General features: G+C 44.3%; 1 protein-coding gene across 2 annotated transcripts in view; it reads right to left on the bottom strand.

The window, feature by feature from the left end:
• The window catches only part of caln1 (calneuron 1), a 102789-nt gene that overhangs the window by 45120 nt on the left and 34081 nt on the right, over positions 1 to 23588 (bottom strand). For both annotated transcript variants that reach the window (XM_014163126.2, XM_045703761.1), the window contains exon 4: positions 12952 to 13064. In XM_014163126.2, the coding sequence (XP_014018601.1) occupies positions 12952 to 13064 (113 nt within the window). The remainder of the gene's footprint in view (positions 1 to 12951; positions 13065 to 23588) is intronic.

The raw sequence follows: 23588 nt of genomic DNA, 5'->3' as shown, positions 1-23588 counted from the left end.
TATATAACATAATGTCCTAGGAGTGTCATCTGATGAAGATTATCAAAGGTTAGTGCTGCATTTAGCTGTGGTTTGGGTTTATGTGACATATATGCTTGCTTGGAAAATGGCTGTGTGATTATTTGTGTCCATGTACTCTCCTAACATAATCTAATGTTTTGCTTTCGCTGTAAAGCCTTTTTGAAATCGGACAATGTGGTTAGATTAACGAGAGTCTTATCGTTAAAATGGTGTAAAATAGTTGATTGTTTGAGAAAATTGAATTGTGGTATTTTAGTTGTTTTTGTATTTCGCGCCATGCGATGCCATTGGCTAGGGGTTCCGCAGACGGAACGTCTGTCCTCAACAGGTTAAACAAATCAAATATATTGTATATTTTAGATTCTTCAAAGTATCCACCCTTTGCCTTGATGACAGTGTTGCACACTCTTGGCATTATCTCAACCAGCTTCATGAGGTAGTCACCTGGAATGCTTTTCCAACAGTCTTGAAAGAGTACCCACATATGCTGAGCACTTGTTGACTGCTTTCCCTTCACTCTGCGGTCCAACTCATCCCAAACCATCTCAATTGAGTTGAGGTCGGGTGATTGTGGAGGCCAGGTCATCTGATGCAGAATTCCATCCCTCTCCTTCTTGGTCAAATATCCCTTACACAGCCTGGAGGTGTGTTTTGGGTCATTGTCCTGTTGAAAAACAAATGATAGTCCCACTAAACGCAAACCAGACGGGATGGTGTATCGTTGCAGAATGCTGTGGTAGCCATGCTGGTTAAGTGTGCCTTGAATTCTAAATAAATCACTGACAGTGTCACCAGTAATGCACCCCCACACCATCACACCACCTCCTCCATGCTTCACGGTGAGAACCACACATGTGGAGATCATCTGTTCACCTACTCTGCGTCTCATAAAGACACGGCAGTTGGAACCAAAAATCTCAAATTTGAACTCATCGGACCAAAGGACAGGTTCCACCAGTCTAATGTCCATTTCTCATGTTTCTTGGCCCAAGCAAGTCTCTTCTTATTTTCAGTGTCCTTTAGTAGTGGTTTCTTTGTAGCAATTCGAACATGAAGGCCTGATTCACACAGTCTCCTCTGAACAGTTGATGTTGAGATGTGTCTGTTACTTGAACTCTGTGAAGCATTTATTTGCGCTGCAATCTGAGGTGCAGTATATTTCCCATTTCTGAGGCTGATAACTCTAATCAACTTATCCTCTTCAGCAGAGGTAACTCTTGAATGGTTCTGTAGTTGACTAACAAATAGCCTACCAAAAGGTCGGAAATTAATTATTCCACCATCTCTGGCTATAGCCTACAGATTCTTTTTTATATTAGTACATTTGTGTCTGGTGCGGGCCTTAGATTTGAACTTTATCACATATAGTCGTGGTTGCGGATGGGTTATTAGCAATTGTGGGTGGGTGAACAAACACCTGACCCGTGCACCACTAATGTGTACTGTTACACCCCTAATTGACACTGTGTGAGATTAAACTTTATTTAGTTCTGTAGAAAAACTATTAAAAAACGATTTGTCAAAAACAAACAAAAACTTTTTCCAACGGTATATTTGTTGCTCTTACATAGGCCTATATAATGCAAATAACATTGTCTTATCACGTAAGTGGGCCTACACTTGTTAAGAAACCCCTGTGGCCGTAGGGAGGAGAATAAGACTGAAGTGTAGATAGAACATGCTGTGACTTTGATGCTTCTAATATTCTCCTCATGTCTGATTCAGGGCTGCAGTTGATCTATCATTAGCCTACCGAGCTTGTTGGGGTCTGAGAGAGAGAGCAAGAGAGCGAGAGATAGAGAGTGTGGTAAAAGTGTTGCTCCTCTTCCCTCCACTTCTCTGCTCGGGGACTAATTAATATAATCATTTGTCAGTAATGGTGAAAGTAGCAAGAGCCTTGCATTAGATGAGGAAAACATATTTTTACTGTTCTGTTGTGCAAGTCACCCACACCCACCTACAATTGTTAAAGACACCTGCCAGACTATAGCCTATGTGATAAAGTTTCTGAGAAAAAGTTTATCTGAGAAAAAACCCAAAATGTAGTCTATAGATAAAAATTGCACAAGAATGTTACATTTATGGATTTTTTAAGGTACTGTTTTCTCTTTATTCAACCCGCCCGCCACTCACCCGCCCTTCATCCACACAATATTCAATGACCCTAAACCCACCCGTGGTGACCGCGGGTTATGAGACAACCCTTTCATCACTATTCTGTTGACAGTCTTTTGTATTCTGCAGTACTAATGAGAAACAGAGTATAAGAAGTAACACATGAAGCTCTCATAACGCTTGTTTAATTTGGATCCTCACTATCTTTGTGTGCTGGTCAGAGACAGGGAGAGGAAGAGGGAAAGGATGAGGGAGAGTAATGCCTTTTATGCTCTCAGGAATACTGATGGAGACTCTTACTCAGAGTGTAGAGAATATCAAAGCAATGACACTCAAAACCCCAAACCACATGAAAAGCTGATGAGGTGCACTTGTAATTGTGGTATCATTAGAGAAACCCTCTGAAAGCGAGAGGCAGATGATTAACATTACCATCAACACGAACATGAGATGTTGCTGTTGTTTAATTACATGCACATATTCACCCCAATGGGATAATTAGGTACATTAAGAACTGCTACAGCACAGGTGAGTGAGTAGGTAGGTAAGAGCCATGACAGAATGTTAAATAATTTCTTACTGAACCAACCAGCCTCCTACTGGGAAGGATGTGAGTGTGACATCATCACCCCGACATAAGTAGATTTAATTGTTTATCTACCCAGCGAATCATAAACTTAAATTTAAGGTGCATTTTCACTTACTCCATTGACGTCAATGTATGACTAAGTTAAAATTTGACTTGAGGAAATTCACTTAGATTGAGTGTTACAGTATGTCATAGGGTTTTGTAGTCAACTGCTAAAAAGTTAGTTGACTGAGTAGCTTTCAGATAACAGAAAAACAGGACTTAGAAATGGCACTGGTCTTAAGAACTCTTCTGCTGCTGCACCAGTTACAGAACCGCTGAAGACCTCTAAAGTCTGAAGTGTCTAATAATGCCTTCTTCAGCTTGCGTCTGAGCTGAGGAACCTTATTTATTTATTTTTTATTAATTTTTTTATTTAACCTTTATTTAACCAGGTAGGCCTGTTGTGAACAAGTTCTCATTTACAATAACACAATACAAAAAAAATATATATACAGTGTGTGCAAATGTCGAAGAGTAGGGAGGTAAGGCAATAAATAGGCCATAGAGGCAAAATAATTACAATTTAACATTAACACTGGAGTGATAGATGTGCAGATGATGATGTGCAGGTAGAGATACTGGGGTGCAAAGGAGCAAGAAGATACATAACAATATGGGGATGAGGGAGTTGGGTGTGCTATTTACAGATTGGCTGTGTACAGGTACAGTGATCGGTAAGCTGCTCTGACAGCTGGTACTTAAAGTTAGAGAGAAGTCTCCAGCTTCAGTGATTTTTGCAATTCGTTCCAGTCATTGGCAGCAGAGAACTGGAAAGAAAGGTGGCCAAAGGGGGTGTTGGCTTTGGGGATGACCAGTGAAATATACCTGCTGGAGCGCGTGCTACGGGTGGGTGTCGCTGTGGTGACCAGTGAGCTGAGATAAGGCAGGGCCTTACCTAGCAAAGACTTATAGATGACCTGGAGCCAGTGGGTTTGGCGATGAATATGTAGCGAGGGCCAGCCAACAAGAGCATACAGGTCGCAGTGGTGGGTAGTATATGGGGCTTTGGTGGCAAAACGGATGGCACTGTGATAGACTACATCCAGTTTGCTGAGAGGCTATTTTGTAAATTGCCGAAGTCAAAGATCGGTAGGATAGTCAGTTTTACGAGGGTATGTTTGGCAGCATGAGTGAAGGAAGCTTTGTTGCGAAATAGGAAGCCGATTCTATATTTAATTTTGGATTGGAGATGCTTAATGTGAGTCTGGAAGGAGAGTTTACAGTCTAACCAGACACCTAGGTATTTGTAGTTGTCCACATATTCTAAGTCAGAACCGTCCAGAGTAGTGATGCTAGTCGGGTGGGCGGGTGCGGGCAGCAATTGGTTGAAGAGCATGCATTTAGTTTTACTAGCATTTAAAAGCAGTTGGAGGCCACGGAAGGAGTGTTGTATGGCATTGAAGCTCGTTTGTAGGTTTGTCAACACAGTGTCCATAGAAGTATACAGAACGGTGTCGTCTGGGTAGAGATGGATTGGAGAATCACCAGCTGCAAGAGCGACATCATTGATGTATACAGAGAAAAGAGTCGGCCCGATAATTGAACCCTGTGGCACCCCCATAGAGACTGCCAGAGGTCGGACAACAGGCCCTCCAATTTGACACACTGAACTCTATCAGAGAAGTAGTTGGTGAACCAGGCGAGGCAGTCATTTGAGAAACCAAGGCTATTCAGTCTGCCGATAAGAATGCGGTGATCGACCGAGTCGAAAGCCTTGGCCAGGTCGATGAAGACGGCTGCACAGTACTGTCTTTTATCAATGGCGGTTATGATATCGTTTAGGACCTTGAGCGTGGCTGAGGTGCACCCATGACCAGCTCGGAAACCAGATTGCATAGCGGAGAAGGTATGGTGGGATTCGAAATGGTCAGTGATCTGTTTGTTAACTTGGCTTTTGAAGATTTTAGAAAGGCAGGGCAGGATGGATATAGGTCTTTAACAGTTTGGGTCTAGAGTGTCTCCCCCTTTGAAGAGGGGGATGACCGTGGCAGCTTTCCAATCTTTGGGGATCTCCGACGATACGAAAGAGAGGTTGAACAGGCTAGTAAAAGGGGTTGCAACAATTTTGGCTAATAATTTTATAAAGAGAGGGTCCAGATTGTCTAGCCCAGCTGATTTGTAGGGATCCAGATGTTGCAGCTCTTTCAGAACATCAGCGATCTGGATTTGGGTGAAGGAGAAGCGGCGGGGGGCTTCAGCAAGTTGCTGTGGGGGGTTTAGAGCTGTTGGCCGGGGTAGGGGTAGCCAGGTGGAAAGCATGACCAGCCGTAGAAAAATGCTTATTGAAATCATCGATTATCAGAAATGTATTGGTGGTGACAGTGTTTCCTAGCCTCAGTGCAGTGGGCAGCTGGGAGGAGGTGCTCTTATTCTCCATGGACTTTACAGTGTCCCAAAACTTTTTGGAATTAGTGCTACAGGATGCAAATTTCTCTTTGAAAAAGCTAGCCTTAGCTTTCCTAACTGACTGTGACACACACGCACGAACACAAACACCAGCCTGGTGTCTCTCAGAGAGACTGAGCTGAGGAGCCCTGCACCTGCTTGGTGACACACATAGCCCCTGATGGAGAAAGACCCTGACACAAGATGCCACAGAGAATAAAAAACAGCACTGTCCTCATCCTCCATCCTCCCCTCCGAGGCATAAGAGATTTATAAAATTCCAGTGGAAGCATTGACAGCCAGGTACTTTCGTAAGGTTACTCTCCTCATCTCCCAGCTAATGCTTTCAGTGTCGCAGAATTGTTGTGTGTCTGGCCCATCATCCTGATTCATGTATGGGACAAGTTGGCTATTCAAATCTATTCAGATTTCACCTCGGATGTGTTCTGCCAAGAGGCACAGTCAAAACGCTGTGATGTGAAAGCTTTGCCAGTCTTGTTTGATGATGGCCCTTACAGCACTTTATTACTTTGTTCTTGTTCATCATAGCCACTTTCTGGTTTTCATTCCATCAATCAATCAAATAAAAGTATTTATATAAAGCTATTTTTACATCAACAAAGTGCTTTACAGATGTAGTAAATGTCCACTGGGCACAAACTGGTTGAATCAATGTTGTTTCCATGTAATTTCAACGACAAAAAATAAATGTGATTATTTTGAATCAACATGGAAAACTGATTGGATTTGCTAAAAGTCAACAACGTAAAGGAATTTCTGAAATGTTTGTATTTTTTTCACCCAACTTTTATCCTAAAGACAACAACATGCTTCAAATGTTTGTTGATTTCATGTTGAATTCATATTAGTTGACAACTCAATCAAATATAAATCAAAACTGGACATTGAAATGAGGTCTGTGTCTAGCGGGTAGAGAGTACTATATTCATTAAGGTTAAGTGTTTGTACTCTATTTACTGTAACTGAAACACATCAATATGGAATGGAAGTTGGGATAGCACCCATATGGTTGTTGTTTGCATTTACCATGAATGATAATAAGCTGTACTTTTACCCTTTGATTGGCAAAAAAGCAACATTTCAGGTTGTTTTTTGATGCAGTCTTAACTTAGCCTGGGTACCAGTCTCTTTAGCTAATCCACTCCCTGTACTCCATGTGCCAAAGAGACTGGCCTTTCTGCCATTTTCAAATATGAATGTTCTATCATTAATGAGCTCAAGAAGAGCAGAAGATTTGATCCTGTTTCGATCACCCTCACAGCTATCCTCCAATCACAACGATTACGCAAATATTGGAACTCTATGACTTTTTATTCTCTCCACAGAACAACTTGTTATCCGGTTGTTAAGCAACTGTTTTTTTTTTTTATTGTCCAGATGAAACCAGTCTGTCAAATGTTGCTAGCTCACATCTAAATTCTCAAACTAAATAAATACTGCAATTCCAACCACAAAATGTCTTAGTTTTATTTTAAGCCTCAAAATACAAAAACGTTCCTAGCTAACAGCTAAATGTTTGTTTTTGACTTACTAATTCTATTTCAGGCTCCACATTTTCATGCCATGGAAAATATTTCCAACAAACAATGAGCAACTCCATGGTAAATCCAGCGCATATTGAAAGAGCCTCTTTGGCAATGACAAGGAGTGGCAAGGAGTGGAATGTTAGCTAAAGAGACTGATACTCAGACTAGTCTTAACTACAGGACATGCTGGTTCAGCATTCTTCTCTCTAACTCTTTCTCTCCACCTACTTAATTGGAGGATTCCTCTGAAGAGGAGACTTTTTAGAGCCTATAATATCTGCTTAGTGGTCTGGTTAGGAAAACACTTGTCTGAAAACACAGTGTTGCAAGTTCAAATCCCAAAGAGTACCTCTGTTTTTACACCTCCCAACAAGCCCCTTAACGTAAATTGCTATGTAGTCTAAGTAAATATAGATTAAGTTAATTTAATTAACAATTCAAGTTACTGAGAAGCAAAGAAAATAGAAAAGTCTGTTTTTTGTTCGACTTGAATGCAGAGACGTTAAAGTAAAAAATATATAAAAATGATTCTGTCAAACTCATTCAGAGAACAGGGAGCTCAGGTGAATGAATAGTCAGCTCTCAATTCAGAAAGAGACCAAATACTACACACAAAAGGTTTCTGACTCAGAGAGACAAGCTACTGTACGTAAATAAGAACCAGTAAACAGGAAATGGGCAGGAGAACCATTGAGCAACAAAAACAGGTGTCACACACACACACTTTTATGCAAGTTAACGCAGGAAGCCGGACATCAAAATGTAAAACTGTAGGCTACAATACATCGACCATGAAGAATGAGGAGGGATTATCAGGATGGAATCACATTAAAATACTTTTTTTCTGAAGAGCAAAGATATATACTGTATATCCTCACAAATAAAATTAGATTAGCAAGATTATCAACCAAGCGCCTCTGGATATTCATTTATCAAACAGTGATAAATGTGAGCATGAATGTGAGGGAATCAATTCCTCCAGAGACACAAAACCAACTCTAGCCCCCCTCTTTGGAGGACAGCTGTAGACACAATTTTGAAAGTAGTAGCTAGAAATCATCTGAGCAACTCCAATTCCCTGATTTCCCCCTTTTTTGTTGTTGAAATATAACACTTTTCAGACAACCACACGCTCTGGTCTCCATCCTCTCTTCTCATATCAGCAAGCCAAGGTCAGAGCAGCTAGTCTCAGTCAAACAGGGTTGGCACGGAGACCACAGTGTCTGCACCTGCAGCACCAGAGAGCATGTCCTCACAATGTAAACCAAGAGCTCCTGCTCACCAGAGACAAACTGGGTCACAGCCATGATAGCATCAGAGAGAGAAACCTGCCAAGTGTGCTCCACAGAGCCAAATGTCCCTCTCTTTCTCTTTCCCTCCTAGAATGTTGTGCTCTCGCTTTCTCTTTCTCTCTCTTTTTCTTTCTTTCTCTCTCTTTCTCTCTCTTTCTCTCTTTCTCCCTCTTTCTCTCTCTCCCCCCTAGAGTGTTGCTCTCATAGGGGTGCTGTGATTTTCTTGTCATGGTGGGTGAAAAAAATAAATAAATTATATATTGGTCCGCTAATACAGGGCTAGTAAAGGCCCAGCGCACTACTTTTTTGAAAATGTATTTTTTCAAAACATATACAGTACCAGTCAAAAGTTTGGACACACCTACTCATTTAAGGGTTTTTCTTTATTTTTACTATTTTCTACATTGTAGAATAATAGTGAAGATATCAAAACTATGAAATAACACATAAATTATGTAGCAACCTAAAAAGTGTTAAAAAATCAAAATATATTTTAGATTTTTTTTAAAGTAGCCACCCTTTGCCTTGATGACAGTATTGCACACTCTTGGCATTCTCTCAACCAGCTTCACCTGGAATGCTTTTCCAACAGTCTTGAAGTAGTTTCCACATATGCTGAGCACTTGTTGGCTGCTTTTTCTTCACTCTGCGGTCCAACTCATCCCTAACCATCTCAATTGGGTTGAGGTCGGGTGATAGTGGAGGCCAGGTCATCTGATGCAGTACTCCATCACTCTCCTTCTTGGTCAAATAGCCCTTACACAGCCTGGAGGTGTGTTTTGGGTCACTGTCCTGTTGAAAAACAAATGATAGTCCCATTAAGCGCAAACCAGATGGGATGGCGTATCGCTGCAGAATGCTGATGTAGCCATGCTGGTTAAGTGTGCCTTGAATTCTAAATAAATCACCGACAGTGTCACCAGCAAAAGCACCCCCACACCATCACACCTCCTCCTCCATGCTCCATGGTGGGAACCACATGTGGAGATCATCCGTTCACCTACTCTGCGTGTCACAAAGACACAGCGGTTGGAACCAGAAATCTGAAATTAGGACTCATCAGACCAAGGGACAGATTTCCACCAGTCTAATGTCCATTGATCGTGTTTCTTGGCCCAAAGAAGTCGCTTCTTATTATTGGTGTCCTTTAGTAGTGGTTTCTTTGCAGCAAATCGACCATGAAGGCCTGTATCACGCAGTCTCCTATGAACAGTTGATGTTGAGATGTGTCTGTTACTTTAACTTTATTTGGGATGCAATCTGAGGTGCAGTTAACTCTAATGAACTTATCCTCTGCAGCAGAGGTAACTCTGGATCTTCCTTTCCTGTGGCGGTCCTCATGAGAGCCAGTTTCATCATAGCGCATGATGGTTTTTGCGACTGCACTTGAAGAAACTTTCAAAGTTCTTGAAATTTTCCGGATTGACAGACCTTCATGTCTTTAAAATAATGATGGACTATAGTTTCTCTTTGCTTATTTGAGCTGTTCTTGCCATATATGGACTTGGTCTTTTACCAAATAGGGATATCTTCTGTATACCACCCCTACCTTGTCACAACACAACTGATTGGCTCAAACGCATTAAGAAGGAAATACATTCCACAAACTTCACTTTTAACAAGGCACACCTGTTAATTGAAATCAATTCTAGGTGACTACCTCATCAAATCAAAATGTATTAGTCACATGCGCCGAATACAATAGGTGTAGACCTTACAGTGAAATGCTTACTTATGAGCCCCTAACCAACAATGCAGTAAAAAAAAAAAAAAATATGAATAAGAAAAAAAAGTAACAAGTAATTAAAGAGCAGCAGTAAAATAACAATAGCGAGACTATATACAGGGGGGGTACCGGTACAGAGTCAATGTGCGGGGGCACCGGTTAGACGAGGTAATTGAGGTAATATGTACATGTGGGTAGAGTTACTAAAATGACTATGCATAGATGATAACAACAGAGAGCGATGTAAAAGACGGTTGGGGGGGGGGGCAATGCAAATAGTCTGCGTAGCCATTTGATTAGACGTTCAGGAGTCTTATGGCTTGGGGGTAGAAGCTGTTTTGAAACCTCTTGGACCTAGACTTGGTGCTCTGGTACTGCTTGCCAAGGGGTAGCAGAGAGAACAGTCTATGACTAGGGTGGCTGGAGTCTTTGACAATTTTTAGGGCCTCCCTCTGACACCGCCTGGTATAGACGTCCTGGATGGCAGGAAGCTTGACCTCAGTGATGTACTGGGCCGTACGCACTACCTTCTGTAGTGCTTTGCAGTCGGAGGCCGAGCAGTTGCCACTGCAGGCAGTGAGGCAACCAGTCAGGATGCTCTCGATGGTGCAGCTGTAGAACCTTTTGAGGATCTGAGGACCCATGCCAAATCTTTTCAGTCTCCTGAAGGGGATTAGGTTTTGTTGTGCCCTCTTCACGACTGTCTTGGTGTGCTTGGACCATGTTAGTTTGTTGGTGATGTGGACACCAAGGAACTTGAAGCTCTCAACCTGCTCCACTACAGCCCCGTCAATAAGAATGGGGGCGTGCTCGGTCCTCTTTTTCCTGTAGTCCACAATCATCTCTTTTGTCTTGATCACGTTGAGGGATCTCTGACCTCCTCCCTATAAACTGTTTCATCGTTGTCGGTGATCATGCCTACCACTGTTGTGTCATCGGCAAACTTAATGATGGTGTTGGAGTTGTTTCTGGCTGTGCAGTCATGAGTGACCAGGGAGTAAAGGAGGGGACTGAGCACATACCCATGAGGGGGCCCTGTGTTGAGGATCAGCGTGTGCAATAGAGATTGCATAATCTGTGGATATGTTAGGGCGGTATGCAAATTGGAGTGTTTCTGGGATAATGGTGTTGATGTGAGCCATGACCAGCCTTTCAAAGCACTTCATGGCTACAGAAGTGAGTGCTACGGGTCGGTAGTCATTTAGGCAGGTCACCTTGGTGTTCTTGGGCACAGGGACTATGGTGGTCTGCTTAGAACATGTCGGTATTACAGACTCAGACAGGGAGAGGTTGAAAATGTCAGTGAAGACACTTGCCAGTTGGTCAGTGCATGCTCGCAGTACACGTCCTGGTAATCCGTTTGGCCCTGCGGCCTTGTGAATGTTGACCTGTTTAAAGGTCTTACTCACATCGGCTGCGGAGAGCATTATCACACAGACGTCAGGAACAGCTGGTGCTCTCATGTGTGTTTCAGTGTTATTTGCCTCGAAGTGAGCATAGAAGAAGTTTAGCTCATCTGGTATGCTCGTGTCATTGGGCAGCTCTCGGCTGTGCTTCACTTTGAAGTCTGTAATGGTTTGCAAGCCCTGCCACATCCAACGAGCATCAGAGCCGGTGTAGTACGATTCGAACTTAGTCCTGTATTGACGCTTTGCCTGTTTGATGGTTTGTCGGAGGGATTTCTTATAAGCTTCCGGGTTAGAGTCTCGCTCCTTGAAAGCGGCAGCTCTAGCCTTTAGCTCAGTGCGGATGTTGCCTATAATCCATGGCTTCTGGTTGGGGTATGTACAGTACGTACGGTCACTGTTGGAGCGACGTCATCAATGCACTTATTGATGAAGCCAATGGCTGATGTGGTGTACTCCTCAATGCCATCTGAGGAATCCCGGAACATATTCCAGTCTGTGGTAGCAAAACAGTCCTGTAGCTTAGCATCTCCTTCATCTGACCAACTTTTAATTGATCGTGGTGCTTCCTGCTTTCATTTTTGCTTGTAAGCAGGAATGAGGAGGATAGAATTATGGTCAGATTTGCCAAATGGAGGGTGAGGGAGAGCTTTGTATGCGTCTCTGTGTGTGGATTAAAGGTGGTCTAGAGTTACATTTAAAGGTGGTCTAGTGCACATTTAACATGCTGATAGAAATTTGGTAAGACGGATTTAAGTTTGATTGCACATTAGCAAGAAGAACGGATGGCAGTGGGAGCTTAGGCAGCCCGATCTGCGGCCCCTTTTATAGGGATCTGGGCCTGTTCCAGTGAAAGCAGCATATCCTTCTTGTTGGATTCGTTAAAGGAAAAAGTTAATCTTCCGCGTAGGTCAGAGATTTTATTTTCCTCATGAAGCTGGTTGAGAGAATGCCAAGAGTGTGCAAAGCTGTCATCAAGGCAAAGGGTGGCTACTTTGAAGAATCTCAAATATAAAATATATTTAGATTTGTTTAACACTTTTTTGGTTACTACATGATGCCATATGTGTTATTTCATAGTTTTGATGTCTTCACTATTATTCTACAATGTAGAAAATAGTAAAAAAAGAAAAACTGTATATTTATTTTGTAGAAAATAAAAAAAAAACAGATTTTTCAGGTGCTGCTGCAGCACCCTCATTACCCTTACTTCCCGTGGCTATGGTTGTTCTCTCTCTCTCCCTTACACTCTAACTCATTCACTCTAACTCATACACTCTTTCATTCATTCGCTTTCACCCCCCACTTCTTTCACTTGCTCGAATCTTCTCACCTTGTCACTTCCAGTCACTCTGTTACTTCTCTCTCTCACACACACACACACACACACACACACACACACACACACACACACACACACACACACACACACACACACTATAATTGTGTTCCCCTCTATTACACAATCATGCCATCTTAGTCATCCACTCACTACTCTGACTCCCTCGCTAGCTATCATCCTCTCCCCCCTCCATTATGGTTCAGTGCAGGAACATCTGGCCAAATGGCACATAGATTATGTCCTGCCAGCATCTCCAAGGCAGGAGGCATTGCCACCAGACAAGACAACATCTGTCCATCAGGAACTGACACACTACACTCTTTGCTGCCTCTACACCGATCGTCATTGTGCAAATCAAGATGAATAAATGTCTTCGATTTCACTGCCAGCTATTGCACAACTTGGCCATGGCTGCAGCTATTGCAGGCCACTGCTTGGTAAAGGAAAGGTGATAGAAGACAGAGGTGAAAAGAGAGAAGTCCTTACCTGCCAGAATATGCTGTCTATCGTGCTCCCAAGGAAGCCCTCCCTGGCTTCAGACGACAGGAGCTTGGGTCCTAGGATCGTCATGAACTCATCGAAGTCTACCTGCCCGTCTCCTAAGAAACACAGTCAGACACACAGTATGACATGTCTTACTCACAAAAAAGTTTTATTTCAAATCAGTAAAAAGGACAATAACTGTATTTTATACCAAGTCTTCATTTGAGTATGTGTTCTTTCCTTCAATACATATTCTCCTTCCTCTTCCTAATTTCCCTGCAGAAGAGGTTGTGTGCTGCCCATGCAGGGCAACTCAATCTGCCCCTTCACTCCTCCTCTCCTCCCTCTCCCCTGACGGGGGTGAACTCCTTAGTCACGCTGGCACTGTCACGTTTGATGCCATCGATTGTCCCTCTCTGTGCCCTGCATATGCAGAGTGGCATCCTGCCTCATCACTGGGGACAGTCAGGCAGTGCAGCCAGTGTAGTCAGGGCCCCTGAACTATCGTGATGGCGGATGGATGTGATTTAAACCAAAAACACTTCCTAACAAAAGCAGCTGATCCCAGGCATCATGTTGTCACATTTTTGATAGGGCAAATGTCCCGTCCTGACCAGTAAAAGGGGTTATTTGTTATTGTAGTTTGGTCAGGACGTGGCAGGGGGTATTTGTTTTCTGTGGTTCGGGCTGGTTGTGTTAGTTGTAGGGTGTTTGATTTAGTATTCCGGGTTTTGGGCACTGTTCTATGTTTATGTATTTCTATGTTCAGTCTAGTTATTTGTATTTCTATGTTTAGTTAATTGGGGGTTGAACCCTCAATTGGAGGCAGGTGTTTTCTCGTTGCCTCTGATTGAGGGTTCTATAAATAGGTATGTGTTTGTTTTAGTATTTGTGGGAGATTGTGCTGGGTATAGCTTTGTTGCCTTACCGGCCTGTTATTAGTCGTTGTGTTTTTATTGTGTACGTGTTTGTTTTGGTTCACCTTCTTGTCCATTTAATAAAGAAGATGAGTGCACATTTCCCCGGTGCGTCTTGGTCCACTTTACCCTACGACAACCGTGACAGAATCTCCCACCAACCAAGGACCAAGCAGCGGGGTAAGGAGCAACGGGATAATTATATGGACTATCGGGAGTTTTGGACCTGGGAGGGAGATTTTGGCCGGAGAGGGCCCATGGAGGAAGTCTGGTGAGGACTGGGAACGCTACCGGGGAAGCCGGAGAGGCAGCCCCAATCATTTTTTGGGGGGGGCACACGGGTAGGTTGGCTAGGCCAGGCAGTGGACCTAAGCCAGCTCCCCGTGCTTTTTATGGGGAACAGGTGGAGAAGAGAGCGCCGGAATATGTGGAAGTGCGCACGATTTCGCCCATGCGCACGCACAGTCCGGTGCGAGTGATCCCAGCCCCTCGCAAGTGCCGTGCTAGAGTGGGCAGCCAGTCTGGAAGGAGGATGCCTGCGCAGCGCATCTGGCCACCGGCGCGCCTCCTAGGCTACCCTACGCCCACTCTATGCACGGCAACCATCAGGCCCCTGCACAGCCCAGTTCGCCCTGTACCAGCGCTCGTACAGGGCTACTAGTTCCATCCAGCCAGGACGGGTTGTGCAGGAGGTGCGATCAAGACCACCTGTGTGCCTCCACAGTCCGGTATATCCACAGCCAGCATCACGCACCAGGCCTCCAGTGCATCAGCCCAGTCCAACTCGGCCTGTTCCCGCTCCCCGCACTAGCCCTGAGGTGCGTGTCCCCAAACTGTCACATCCAGTGCGTCAGCCCAGTCCAACTCGGTCGGTTCCTGCTCCCTGCACTAGCCCTGAGGTGCGTGTCCCCAGGCTGGTACCTCCACTACCAGCCCCACGCATCAGGCTTCCAGTGCGTCAGCCCAGTCCCGAGTGTCCGGCAACAGTGTCTAGTCCGGAACCGAGTGAGACGGCCTACTGTCCGGAACCGAGTGAGACGGCCTACTGTCCGGAACCGAGTGAGACGGCCTACAGTCCGGCACCGAGTGAGACGGCCTACAGTCCGGCACCGAGTGAGACGGCCTACAGTCCGGCACCGAGTGAGACGGCCTACAGTCCGGCACCGAGTGAGACGGCCTACAGTCCGGCACCGAGTGAGACGGCCTACGTCCGCACCGAGTGAGACGGCCTACAGTCCGGCACCGAGTGAGACGGCCTACAGTCCGGCACCGAGTGAGACGGCCTACAGTCCGGCACCGAGTGAGACGGCCTACAGTCCGGCACCGAGTGAGACGGCCTACAGTCCGGCACCGAGTGAGACGGCCTACAGTCTGGAGCTTCCAGAGTCGGCTTACAGTCCGGAGCTCCCAGAGACGCTCTACAGCCCTGAGTATTCAGCAGGGGTGGACAGGTTGGGTGGGGGTAATAGACCTGAGCCTGAGCCACCTCCAGTATAGGTTGGTTGGGGAGGGGGGAGGGGGGGGGGGTGTAGCACAGGAGCCGTCGTTGACGGCAGCCACCCTCCCTTCCTTCCCTTTAGTTTAGGGGATTTATTTTGTTTTGGGGTTATTTTGTTTATTTGTGTGAGGTGCATCCGGGTTCTGCACCTTTGGGGGGGGTGGGGTACTGTGTTTCCCCGCTGCGTCTTGGTCCACTTTACCCTACGACAACCGTGACACGTGTATTATGAACATAACACCCCTATATAAAGCAACGGGAGCAATTGCAATACTGAGATCTCCAACAAAGACCACAAGCTTCTAAGCAATCCACCAAGGGCATTCTGCTGAGCTGGATAACAATCTGAGGGATCGTTCTGACAGTGGAACAGATTATCAGATCAACTCAATGAATCCATCCATATCTTATAGAGATCAGCTGGACTGTTGCAGCTGCTACTCAAAGAGAAAGAATCAATGGCCATCCGTGAATGTGTCACGTGTCTCTAATTCACCTTGCTGCTAGCTTGGCAAAGGCACAATAAACACCCTCAAATCCCATTCATCTGGTAATGTACCTGGCTATGGATACCTCCTCCATTTGATCACCATGATCTTTTGTGTTGTATCTATAGTCAAGAAAATGAAACGAGATTGAGGCAAATTGCTTTGAACAGAACACAAATTGATGTTTTGAAAACATCTCTCACTGTAATGACAGAGATGTAATAGCAACAACAATCCAGCCAACCCTTCTTATCTTGGCCAGGGTGTCCTCATTCAGTCACAGCAAGTCAAATCAACTGACAATTTCAAAGACATCACAGATGACAAATGCTCCTCCAGTCCTCCCCTTCCACCAAACCAACAGGAACTCATACATTGATTGCTGTCACACCTCAGAGTGTACAAGCAATATCTATAACAAATATGACAGATAGGTGCTCCTAGATGTTCTAACTTGTCAAAGCAGGAGACGAAAGCGTTATATCAAGCAAACCTTCAATTTGACAGCAGGTATACTTTAATAGTAGGGAGGATAAATCGTTTCACTAATCATTCTTATCTGGAGTGGAGAGGCAATAGGAAGCAGGCCACAACCTTGAGCATTCAGTTATGACTTTTTGATCTTCCTCTGAGACCAGTCCACTACAGTTTTTCTAGCAATTCTGCCCCCCAAAAACAAAACAAACAAACAACAAACATTTGAGTGGAGAATACAAGCTATAAAAGAGACTAACAGGTGAAAAACGTTTTGAAAATGTCTCCAATTATCCAGTGTTTTGACACATCTAATGATTCCACAGAAGGTTTATTTCCAAAACGTTTTATCCACCAATTTTTCAAATGTTTTCATCAAAACTGATTGCTTATGGTAACTTCATGTGTACCCATGTGTTATTGTTTTCAGTAATTGGAATTGCAGTAGGCATTAACATATTGTTGCTTCAGGTTTAATTGAAGAGTTTGACAGAGATTTTAGATATGTATGAAAATGTGTTGTTAGCAAAACGCTAGCCCATTTTCATTGTTTAGCTGGAATGGAATGTTTGTATCCTGTATACTTGACTGTGGTATGTGGTTGTCTCACCTAGCTATCTTAAGATGAATGCACTAATACTGTAAATTTCTCTGGATAAGAGCACCTGCTAAATGACTAAAATGTCACATGTACAGTTCAAGTCGGAAGTTCACATACACTTAGGTTGGAGTAATTAAAACTCGTTTTTCAACCACTCCACAAATTTCTTGTTAACAAACTATAGTTTTGGCAAGTCGGTTAGGACATCTACTTTGTGCATGACACAAGTCATTTTTTCAACAATTGTTTACAGACAGATTATTTCACTTATAATTCACTGTATCACAATTCCAGTGGGTCAGAAGTTTACATACACTAAGTTGACTGTGCCTTTAAACAGCTTGGAAAATTCCAGAAAATGATGTCATGGCTTTAAACACTTCTGATAGGCTAATTGACATCATTTGAGTCAATTGGAGGTGTACCTGTGGATGTATTTCAAGGCCTACCTTCAAACTCAGGGCCTCTTTGCTTGACATCATGGGAAAATCTAAAGAAATCAGCCAGACCTCAGAAAAAATGGTAGACCTCCACAAGTCTGGTTCATCCTTGGGAGCAATTTCCAAACGCCATGAAGGTACCCCGTTCATCTGTACAAACAACAGTACCCAAGTATAAACACCATGGGACCACGCAGCCGTCATATCGCTCAGGAAGGAGACGCGTTCTCTCTCCTAGAGATGAACGTACTTTGGCGCGAAAAGTGCAAATCAATCCCAGAACAACAGCAAAAGACCTTGTGAAGATGCTGGAGGAAACAGGTACAAAAGTATCTATATCCACAGTAAAACGAGTCCTATATCAACATAACCTGAAAGGCCGCTCAGCAAGAAAGAAGCCACTGCTCTTAAACTGCCATAAGAAAGCCAGACTACGGTTTGCAACTGCACATGGGGACAAAGATCGTACTTTTTGGAGAAATGTCCTCTGGTCTGATGAAACAAAAATAGAACTGTTTGGCCATAATGACCATTGTTATGTTTGGAGGAAAAAGGGGGAGGCTTGCAAGTCGAAGAACACCATCCAAACCGTGAAGCACGGGGGTGGCAGCATCATGTTGTGGCGGTGCTTTGCTGCAGGAGGTGGACTTCACAAAATAGATGGCATCATGAGGGACGAAAATTATGTGGATATATTGAAGCAACATCTCAAGACATCAGTCAGGAAGTTAAAGCTTGGTCGCAAATGGGTCTTCCAAATGGACAATGACCCCAAGCATGCTTCCAAAGTTGTGGCAAAATGGCTTAAGGACAACAAAGTCAAGGTATTGGAGTGGCCATCACAAAGCCCTGACCTCAATCCTATAGAAAATATGTGGGCAGAACTGGAAAAGCGTGTGCAAGCTAGGAGGCCTACAAACCTGACTCAGTTACACCATCTCTGTCAGAAGAAATGTGCCAAAATTCACCCAACTTGTAATCATGTGTGTTGTGTGTATTTGTTTGTGTGTGTACGTGTGTGTTTGTGCGCGTGCATGTGTGTGTGTGTGTGTTAATATGTGCAATACAGTTCATTAAGATGAAAGGGAGCAAGGGACCACAGCCAACATTTTACACAGACAGCTTAGAGACAGATATTGCTACAATGGGACTATGGGATGTGTTAAGTTATCTTCCGGTGTGTTTGGATAGTAGGATCCTTCATGCTTATTGACATTTTAAAGTGGAGGTTGTGATATGAAAGTATGGTGCGAATGAGTGCACATTACTGTGTCCATGTAATGTACTGTATGTACATGCAAATGTGTGAGCATAATGGTGAATGAGCACTCATGCCAATGTATTTATTATGTTTGTGATTATGTTGTCATACTGTGCCTTCGGAAAGTATTCATTATCCTTGACTTTTTCCACATTTTGTTAGGTTACTAATTTATTCTAAAATTGATTAAGTCGTTTTTTTCCCCCTGATCAATCTACACACGATACCCCATAATGACAAAGTAAAAACAGGTTTTTAGACATTTTTGTAAAAGTATTACAAATAAAAACTGAAATATCACATTTACATAAGTATTCAGACCCTTTACTCAACACTTTGTTGAAGCACCTTTGGCAGCGATTACAGCCTTGAGTCTTCTTGGGTATGACACTACAAGCTTGGCACACGTGTATTTGGGGAGCTTGTCCCATTCTTCTCTGCAGATCCTCTCAAGCTCTGTCAGGTTGGATGGCGCCAGAGGAGATGGCTGCCGTGTTGCGGGCTCCTTACCAATTGTGCTATTGTGTGTGTTTGCGTTATTTGAAACATATTTTGTACATAATGTGTCTGCCACTGTCTCTTATGACCAAAAAGAGCTTCTGGATATCAGGACAGCGATTACTCTTTACCATCAGCTGCTGCTCGCTGTTTGTTTGTTACCAATGCATAGTCACTTCGCCCCCACCTACATGTACAGATTACCTCAACTAGCCTGTACCCCCGCACACTGACTCGGTACCGGTGCCCCCTGTATATAGCCTCGTTATTGTTATTCTATTTGTGTTACTTTTATTATTACTTTTTATTTTAGTCTACTTGGTAAATAACAGTTGGTGCACGAAATCTAATATTAAGGAAGTCTTGAGGTTTTGCTCGCCTGAGGTTCTCATGATAAGCTGTAGACCACACTATTTACCAAGAGAGTTTTAATCTAGATTTTTCGTAGCTAACTATTTACCACCACAAACTGATGCTGGCACTAACACGGCACAAAACGTGCTGCATATGGCCATAAGCAAACAAGAAAATCCTCATCCAGAGGCAACGCTCCTAGTGGCCAGGGACTTTAATGCAGGGAAACTTAAATCTGTTTTACCTCGTTTCTATAAGCATGTTACATGTGCAACAAGAGGTAAAAAACTCTAGACCACCTTTACTCCACACACAGAGACGCATACAAAGCTCTCCCTCGCCCTCCGTTTGGCAAATCTGACCATAACTCTATCCTCCTGATTCCTGCTTACAAGCAAAAATTAAAGCAGGAAGTACCAGCGACTCGCTCAATAAGGAAGTGGTCAGATGACAAAGATGCTAAGCTACAGGACTGTTTTGCTACCACAGACTGGAATATGTTCTGGGATTCTTCAGATGGCATTGAAGAGTACACCACATCAGTCACTGGCTTCATCAATAAGTGCATTGATGATGTAGTCCGCACAGTGACCGTACGTACATACCCCAACCAGAAGCCATGGATTACAGGCAACATCCACACTGAGCTAAAGGGTAGAGGTGCCGCTTTCAAGGAGCGAGACTCTAACCCGGAAGCTCACAAGAATTCTCACCATGCCCTCCAATGAACTATCAAACAGGCAAAGCGTCAATACAGGACTAAGATTGAATCGTACTACACCAGCGCTGACGCTCGTCGGATGTGGCAGGGCTTGCAAACTATTACGGACTACAAAGGGAAGCACAGCTGCAAGCTGCTCAGTGAAACAAGCCTATGCTCGCTTTGAGGCAAGAAACACTGAAGCATGCATGAGAACATCAGCTGTTCCAGACGACTGTGTGTTCATGCTCTCAGTAGCCGATGTGAGTAAGACCTTTAAACAGGTCAACATTCACAAGGCCGCAGGGCCAGACAGATTACCAGAACGTGTACTCCGACCATGCACTGACCAACTGGCAAGTGTTTTCACTGACATTTTCAACCTTATCTTTGACCGAAACTGTAATACCAACATCTTTCCAGCAGACCACCATAGTCCCTGTACCCAAGTGCACTAAGGTAACCTACCTAAATGACTACCGACCCGTAGCACTCACGTCTGTAGCCATGAAGTGCTTTGAAACGCTGGTCATGGCTCACATCAACACCATTATCCCAGAAACCCTAGACCCACTCCAATTTGCATACCTCCCCAACAGATCCACAGATGATGCAATCTCTATTGCACTCCACACTGCCCTTTCCCACCTGGACAAAAGGAACACCTATGTGAGAATGTTATTCATTGACTATAGCTCGGACCCTGGGACTAAACACCTAACTGCAACTGGATCCTGAACTTCCTGACGGGCCGCCCCCAGGTGGTAAGGGTAGGTAAAAACACATCTGCCACACTGATCCTCAACACAGGGGCCCCTCAGGGGTGCGTGCTCAGTCCCCTCCTGTACTCCCTGTTCACACTTGACTGCATGGCCAAGCATGACTCCAACACCATCATTAAGTTTGCCGACGACACAACAGTGTCAGCCTGATCACCAACAACGATGAGACAGCCTATAGGGAGGAGGTCAGAGACCTGACAGTGTGGTGCCAGGACAACAACCTCTCCCTCAACGTGATCAAGACAAAGGATCTAACTATCATGGTCCAAATGTAACCGATGTGAAATGGCTAGTAGTTAGCGGTGGTGAGCGCTAATAGCGTTTCAATCAGTGACGTCACTCGCTCTGAGACCTGAAGTAGGGTTTCCCCTTGCGTTGCAAGGGCCGTGGCTTTTGTGGCGCGATGGGTAACGATGCTTCGTGGGTGTCAGTTGTTGATGTGTGCAAGGGTCCCTGGTTCGAGCCCGGGTTGGGGTGAAGCGAGGGACGGAACCTACACTGTTACATTGATGCTGTTGACCCGGATCATTGGTTGCTGCGGAAAAGGAGGAGGTCAAAAGGGGGGTGAGTGTAACCGATGTGAAATGGCTAGTAGTTAGCGGTGGTGCGCGCTAATAGTGTTACAATCGGTGACGTCACTCGCTCTGAGACCTGAAGTAGGGTTTCCCCTTGCGTTGCAAGGGCCGCGGCTTTTGTGGCGCGATGGGTAACGATGCTTCGTGGGTGTCAGTTGTTGATGTGTGCAAGGGTCCCTGGTTCGAGCCCAGGTTGGGGCGAAGAGAGGGACGGAACCTACACTGTTACACAAACACACCAAGACAGTCGTGAAGAGGGGACGACAACGCCTATTACCCCCTCAGGAGACTGAAAAGATTTGGCATGGGTCCTCAGATCCTCAAAAAGTTCTACAGCTGCACCATCAAGAGCATCCTCACCGGTTGTATAACCGCCTGGTATGGCAACTGCTTGTCCTCTGACCACAAGGCTCCACAGATGGTAGTGTGTACGGCCCAGTACATCACTGGGGCCAAGCTTCCTGCCATCCAGGACCTTTATTGCCAAAGACTCCAGCCACCCTAGTCATAGACTGTTCTCTCTGCTACCACACGGCAAGCAGTACTGGAGCGCGAAGTCAAGGTCCAAAAGGCTTCTTCACGCCTTCTTCCCCTAAGCCATAAGACTCCTGAACAGCTAATAAAATGGCTACCCGGACTATTTGCATTGTCCCCCCACCTCCATTTTTACGCTGCTTCTACTCTCTTTATTATCCATTCATAGTCACTTTACCTCTACCTACATGTACATATTACCTCAACTAACCTGTGCCCCTGCACATTGACTCTGTACCGGTACCCCCTGTATATAGCCTCGCTACTGTTAGATTCTTCTAAAAAACTGTTTTACTTCACTTTAATAAATACTTTCTTAACACTTACTTTTCTTTAAACTGCATTGTTGTTTAAGGGCTTGTTAATAATCATTTCACTGTAAGGTCTAGACCTTTTGTATTTGGCGCATTTGACAAATACAATTTGATTTGAGAGTTGTTGCACAGCTATTTTCAGGTCTCTCCAGAGATGTTCCGAATCCCTTTGGCCCTGCAGTCTAAGGGGAATGGAAACGAGACCCGTTACATAACTTATGCAAATTATGAGAGAGAGAGAGGAGAGAGAGAGAGAGAGAGAGAGAGAGAGAGAGAGAGAGAGAGAGAGAGAGAGAGAGAGAGAGAGAGAGAGAGAGAGAGAGAGAAAAAACCAAGGGAAAGGGGCTGTGATAGGGTAAGTGAAAAGGTGATTGGTGACTGATGATTGTCACCTGTGAGGGGAGAAGGAGAGAAAAGAAACACACACAGGATACCTGTATCCGTAACTCTCCCACCCTTAAAAGAGCAACCCTAGGGGGGATTGCAAACAAAGTATTTACAATGAATACTCAAAATTAACACAAACAAAGTCAACCTTACAAAAAGCATAATTTTACACACGAGACAAAGCATCTGCTAACACATTTTCAGAACCCTTTTTGTGGCGGATCTCCAAATTATAATTTTACACAATAAGCGCCCAACGCATAAGGCACTGGTTCTGGTTGTACATCCGGTGGAGAAACACTAAGGGGTTATGATCAGTGTATACTATCACAGGTAGGGCACTAGAACCAATATACATTTCAAAGTATTGCAGAGTGAACAACAAAGCTAGAGCTTCTTGCTCAATGGTTGCATATTTTGTCTGACATTTGTTAAATTTTCGTTAAAAATAACACACAGGATGATCCACTCCACTCTTGTCCTGCTGTAGTAGAATAGCACCAGCACCACTGGCGCTAGCATCTACTTCAAGTTTAAACGGTTGTTCAAAATCCGGAGCAGCAAGTACAGGGGTATTACATAAGAGTGCTTTAGCAGTATCAAAAGCTACCTTACAATCCGGGGACCACTCAAACGATCTTGCCGGACTGAGCAAATCGGTCAAGGGAGCAACTACCGCAGAGAAGTTTTTACAGAAACTATGGTAGTAGCCAACCATCCCTAAAAAGCGGCGTAGCTCTCGTCTGGTGGTAGGTGAAGGGAATGCAGTTATAGCCAAGACCTTGGCAACAACAGGGCGCACCTGTCCATGGCCGAC

This window comes from Salmo salar, chromosome ssa20 (assembly GCF_905237065.1).
Source record: "Salmo salar chromosome ssa20, Ssal_v3.1, whole genome shotgun sequence".
In the NCBI taxonomy this organism is placed as follows: Eukaryota; Metazoa; Chordata; class Actinopteri; order Salmoniformes; family Salmonidae; genus Salmo; species Salmo salar.
Note: the sequence above shows the minus strand (reverse complement) of the source record. Positions and strands in the feature narration are given on the sequence as shown.